Genomic DNA, 5,936 nt, shown 5'->3' on the forward strand with positions numbered 1-5,936 from the left:
AATGAGGTGGGAGGGTGAACAGAGTGGCCAGTTGGTGGGCAGCCTCACCCAGTTCCTCTGGGTGGACACTCTCAGGTATTCATCTCTTCTGATTTCAGCTCCCTGGCCTGCCCCACCCAGCCCACCGCTGAACTCCATCACAGCCTGGGATCCCTTGACATCCTCCTGGCTCCTTCAGCCCTCCCTATCCCACTTCCAGAAAAATGGTCATTCCATGTCTCTGAAAGGCCAATCCTGATGGACCCTACCAATCTCCTCTGATAAGGCCAGCTCCTCCCGAACTCCCCGTCCATTGAGATTCCTAAGTCCAAAAAGGATAAAGGTACCCCCACACGGTCAACTCACACCAGACTAGCCCAGAGGTGGGGGGTGGACCAGATGGCCCCCTGGTTAGGACATGTAGGAGATGACATGTCTCCCACTCCTGAGGTTCTCACCGTCTCATAGAAGGTCCTGAGGAAGTCGATGTCCTCATTCAGGGCATTCACCTTGGCTTCCAACTCCACTTTGCTCATGTAGGCAACATCCACATCCTGGGAGAAGCGGTGAGAAGTACACAGACCATTTAGCAGGGGTGGGAGTCAGCTAGCACTGTCCAACCTACAGAGCCAACACCACTGCCCTACCAAGAAGCATACAGTTTCTCCAGCTGCCTGACATGCCCACGGATGAAGTTTCCTCTACTCGGTTCTCCCAGGCTGCATGATTGACCTCCATGAAAGCCCCAGGACCGGAGGTACTGTCTCTGTTCTGGCAGCCCAGAGCAGTCTAAAGCCCCAAACCCAACACTTTACCTGTTCCTAAAGGCTTTGGTGGTTTAGACACTCGGGGGAAATCCTTTCCATCTACTAACTCTGAGCCTCAACTTCTGATCAGTCAAATAAGAGAGCATAAAACCATTCAGACTCCAGGGCACCACTCTCGGACATGGAACATCTCCAGCCTGAGTGTTTAACTAGCAGCATGGGTGGTCTGGCACAGGTGGGCCACAGATAGCACCACAGGTCCAAATGATGTCTGGATCCCTTCTAGCCACACTTTCCTGTGGTTAAACTCCTATGGATAGTGCATCCCTGAATCTTCAAGGGCCCAGCACTGGGGGATGGGCGGGGGGGCAGCTGCATGTATGTGGATGGTCCTGGAAAACTCAGCTGCTCAGTGAATATGCATTGAATCAGAACCTTAAATCAAACCCCTGTACAATATTTCTAAGACCTTCCAAGTTCGGCTTGCACATCTCCAGGGATGAGGATCTTACTCTGCCTCGGGGCAGCCCATTCCATTCATTCAGCAGGTATTTCCAGCCTGCCATGTGCCACCCTTGTCTGTACTGAAATGCTCTGACTGTGCTAGAACACTTCCTTATTTGGTGTTGGCATCTCCCCTTCTAACTTTCATCCTTTGATATTAATTCTAACCCCTCCAGTCCCAGAAACAAGTCTAGTGACTAATCAGACACACACACACACACATACACACACACACACACACACACGTGCATGTGCGCACACAAACACAAGACAGGCTATGCTATAGCGGCCTGACTTCCAGATCTCTCCTTCTCCAAGCCCATCATTCCCTTCTTTAGTCCCTAGAGCAGACCTTGGTCACAGGTCTCTATTGGCTGCTCAGGTGAGAGGGCCATGGGTCCCCTATCCCCTGTGTTCAGACAACATCCCCCATCCTTCCTATCTGCCCCCCTCACCTTTTTCAGCACCACAAACTCATTCTCAGCAGCCATGCGCCGGTTAATTTCCTCTTCATACCTGCAGTAGAGGAGGAGGGCATGGTGTTGGTGCAGGTTTTCTCCACCTCCCTCAGATGCAGGTGTAAAAATCTACCCTGCATCACCCTCACCCTCTCCTTAATGACCCCCTGAAAAAAACAGGTGTCAGCCAGTGCCCCCAACTTTTCCATATGGTGGTTCCTAAGGCTTTGAGTCTTGGCATGGGATAGGCGAGGGGGCGGGGGAGGGGTGGCGGGGTGGTGCAGGGAACATGTGAACTAAAGGACAAAGGCTGCATATGATGGGAGAAAGCAAAGAATAAAAGCCATGCTTAGAGACCACTTCATATGGAGCCTACACTGTTATATGCTAGCTATGCATTAGCTCATTTAATCCTCACAACAAACTTTTTTAAATCTTCACCCAAGGAGATTTTATTAAAAAGAGAGAGAGGGAAGGGAAGGGAAGGGAAGGGAAAAAGGGAAGGAAAGGGAAACATCCATGGGCTGAAGATCAAACCCACAACCTAGATTTGTGTCCTGACAGGGAACCAAGCACCAACCTTGTTGATGTATGGGACAATGCTCAACTTACTGAGCCACCCAGTTGGGCAATCCCCACACCAATCTTACAACAATGGTACGAGATTAGCAGGGCAGGGAACAGAGGCACAGATAGGCAGAGTGATCTGTCCAGTGTCTAAGCTGTCAAGTGGCAAAGCCCAGATTTGAAACCTGGCAGTCTGACTCCAGGCCCATTCCTTCACCACTACCTGACCCTACCCCCTGTGGGGGACGGAGGGGCCTGAAAGGGAGGAACCTTGTGGAATCAGAAAGGGGCTGCATAATTCCTGGAATAACCAGGCCCCAACTAGGTGGCCTAGTCCCCCTCTGCCATCCCATCCCTCTTTGTCCCAAAGAGCCAGCCCCACCCATCAGAGGACATGAGCAAAGCAGGGCGCAGAGCAAGAGAGCAGGTGGGCTTACCCGAGTATTTATTGGAAAACGTAAATAAAAAGGGCCAGAGACAGGAACAGCTGTGGTGGGGAGCAGGATGTTTGGGCAGGCAGGCAGCCTCCAGGAACCCGCCTCTCATGCTCCCGCTCCCTCAGGCCCTATGAGTAGTTATGGAAACATCCCTGAGGCTCTCTGTCCACCCCTGCCTGGGCAAAGCGAAGCGCTGCTGGGCCTGAGAGTGCAGATGGGAGCTTCTGGGCAGCTGCACCCAGGGCCCCCCCTGTGCCTCCTTCAGCCCCAGCCCGGAGCTCAGCCTGACTCCACAGGAAAGCTCTGTGGGCTTTGGGGTGAGGGCAAGTATGCACATAACAAAGAGGCTCACTAAAAATAAGACAAAAGGGGCTCACTGGTTGCCCCAGGCCTTCCCTGCCTTGCACCTGCCTGTTCCACCTGCTGTGGGGTTTACCCTGTTGACTGTTGCCCTAGGGAAATAGGGGGTGAGCACTCTCCTCAGAGGCCTTTGTTTGTTCTACTTCCAGTCAGAGCCAGTGTCCCTGCTCTGGCTTTGTCATGCACCTCCAGGCAGGCACAGAGCACACTCACTACCCCAATGCCCACTGTGCAGGCATGCCAGGGTGGGGCAGCCCAAGCCTCAAGCTTTGGCTTCTACTCAATGGGAAAACTTAGTGGACACCTCAAAGGCCTGTCCCTAAATCCCCAGCCTTCCTGGACCCTGGACTCCCCGCCCGTTCTCACAGCCCCCTTTCTGGTTCCTGCCCTGAACACAGCCACCTCTCAGCCTCTGCAACCTCTCTCCTGGCTCACAATGATCATTCTCTCTCCTTGCTTCTTTCCAGACCAAGTTGGTTCCATTTCTCCTCCAGGGAACCAGAGGCCCAAAATTCAAGTCCCAGCTCTCCAGTGATCTGCTACATGATCTTGATCAAGTCCTTGAACTCTCTTGTCTCCAATTCCTCACCTGAATGAAATGAGGGCTGTGCAAATTTGAAGCACGTCTGTCATACCTTCTGCCCTACCCTCTCTTGGGGTCTTGGTCAGGCACCCAGAAGGAAAGGGCAGGGCAGGGCTGGGCAGAGATATTTTCCTGGGAGTAATTCAGGATAAAAAGACCAGAAGGACTTGGAAACAGCCCTCAGGGACAAAGGAGGACTAGGCTAGGCAGGGAATGTATTAGTCAAGACCATTCAGGGTTATTGTACTGTGCAGCTTCACCCTCTGGCCCCTAACCCAGAGGGGACTTGCAGAGAGCCAGCTGACTGGGCGCACATCCGAACGCTCATACCCCACAGTTCACACTGGGAGCCAATACTTATTCTTGAAGTCTTCGACCACGTCCTGTGTGCTCCGAAGCTCCATCTCCAAGCGACTCCCATCCATCTGCAGGGCCTCAAGCTGCTTCCGCAGGCCAGCAATATAGGCTTCAAAGATGCCTGGGACGCGGCTGCTCTTGACCGACTTCTGCTCCTGCAGTAGAGCCCACTTGGTCTCCAACAGCTTGTTCTGCTGCTCCAGAAACCGCACCTAGAATGGAAATGGAGGAGGAAACTGATGAGGAGCAGACCGTGCTGCCCACAGTGGGACTGGAATGGTCCCCAGCCACCCAGCAGAACCCATACTCCCACTGGCTGTTCCCCCAGCCTGGGCCCCCAGCCCTTGGCCCTCTCCTCTGGGAAAATAACCCTGAACAAGCCTCTTCTCCAGGACTCTCAGTCTCAAGTGTCTTAGACTGTGACCCAGGGGTCAAGTGTACCTGGTTCACCAGTGTGTCTGGGCACTGTGTTAAAGTTAAGGCCTCCTCCCTCCGGTGCACCCCACTGAATTATGGGTACTCTCCACCTCCCTCTCTGAAGGGGTTCTCCTTCCTATCAGTGTCCTGGGCCTCACGGCCTCCTCCCTGCAGGCTGGGACCTGCCTGTCCTCCCTAATATCCTCTCTCCCCTTCCCCTTTCCTCCAACAAGGCCTCAGGACAGAGTGCTACAGCCATCAGTGTAAAATGAGCACCTATTATGTGCTCAGCCCTGGGGCCCAAAAGGGCCCTAAGGAGCACCCAGTATGACTGGGAGTGGAAAGCAAGCCTTCTCAGAACCAGCAACTCGGGGCAGCAGGACCTGGGGGTTGTGGACAGTGAGACAGAGCAGCTCAACAGCAGGGAAGGAACCTGGGCCTGAAGGACAGGCAGGGTCTGAATGGTGAAGGAGAAGAGGGCACTGGAGGCAGGGGAAGTGGAGAGGTAGGAGAGGGAAGGCCTGGTCTACACCTGAGGGAGGAGACCCTGGTCAGTGGGCCCAGCTGGCTTATTCCTTAGTTCTTGGGTCCAGCCCCACTTTGCCCGGCATCCCCATCAGTCAAGCTTGTCCCCCTCCCTTCCATCCCCCACTCTCACCTCCCACCCCAGCCCCACCCCTCTGGAAAAACACCTCCCAAATGTCCCTTCCCCCTCCCTGTCCCCAAATGGGCTGTCTCCAGAGGCAGTTCCTACTTCACTCGCTTCCTACCACCAAAGGGAAGCTAGAGGACCAGGTAGGGCGTGGTGGGCGTGGCGGGAGCCTCCCTACCTCCCTCCAGCCTTTTATTTTCAGCATCTGCCTTAGGGTAGACAGTGGGGCTAAGGGGGGGCCTCCCCAGCTGGGAAAGGCATTTCACCCCCTACCCCACTTCTGACTCCACATAGCCCCCTCGCAGAGAAAGGGGCCCAGAAAGAGAGCCACCCCTGTCCCCGGCCTGGGGCTCCCGATATTGGGGGAAAGGGAGGCTAGTTCTCCCAGCGCCAACCCACGCGCAGTCAGGGCTGAGTGGCCGCGGCAGCCTGGAGCGTGGCGTACTCGGCAGGTTGCAGCGGCTCACCTTGTCGATGAAGGACGCGAACTTGTTGTTGAGGATCTTGATCTGCTCACGCTCCTCCTGGCGCACCTGCTGGATGGAGGGGTCAATGTCCACCTGCATCGGGGCCAGCAGGCTCTGATTGATGGTGACCTGGTGGGTGCCAGCGCCCAACAGCCGCTGTAGGCAGAGTGCTTGGCTTTGGCCCAGGCCAAAGAGGCTGCAGCCGTGGGAGCCTCAGGTGCACGCTACGCCCCGGGAAGGTGGTGGAGTGGGGACTGGCGGAGCGCGAGCTGAAGACCTGGGAGCTGAAGTGGGTGGACATGCTGGCGGCACCGGGCTGGGCTTAGCAGTGGGCGAGAGGGAGCCAAACTCGCTGACCTTCGGGCAAACCTGGCCGCTTTTATCCGCT

The 5,936-nt window shown here is 55.3% G+C and overlaps 1 protein-coding gene across 1 annotated transcript in view; it reads right to left on the bottom strand.

Annotated features, from left to right (window-relative positions):
* The window catches only part of KRT7 (keratin 7, type II), a 36,241-nt gene that overhangs the window by 28,122 nt on the left and 2,183 nt on the right, over positions 1–5,936 (bottom strand). Inside the window, exons 2-5 of the mRNA XM_006757108.2 lie at positions 5,549–5,744; positions 4,013–4,224; positions 1,706–1,766; positions 438–533 (exon numbers count right to left, since the gene is read on the bottom strand). Of these exons, the coding sequence (XP_006757171.1) occupies positions 438–533; positions 1,706–1,766; positions 4,013–4,224; positions 5,549–5,744 (565 nt within the window). The remainder of the gene's footprint in view (positions 1–437; positions 534–1,705; positions 1,767–4,012; positions 4,225–5,548; positions 5,745–5,936) is intronic.

Source organism: Myotis davidii, unplaced genomic scaffold, assembly GCF_000327345.1.
Source record: "Myotis davidii unplaced genomic scaffold, ASM32734v1 scaffold233, whole genome shotgun sequence".
NCBI classification, from domain to species: domain Eukaryota; kingdom Metazoa; phylum Chordata; class Mammalia; order Chiroptera; family Vespertilionidae; genus Myotis; species Myotis davidii.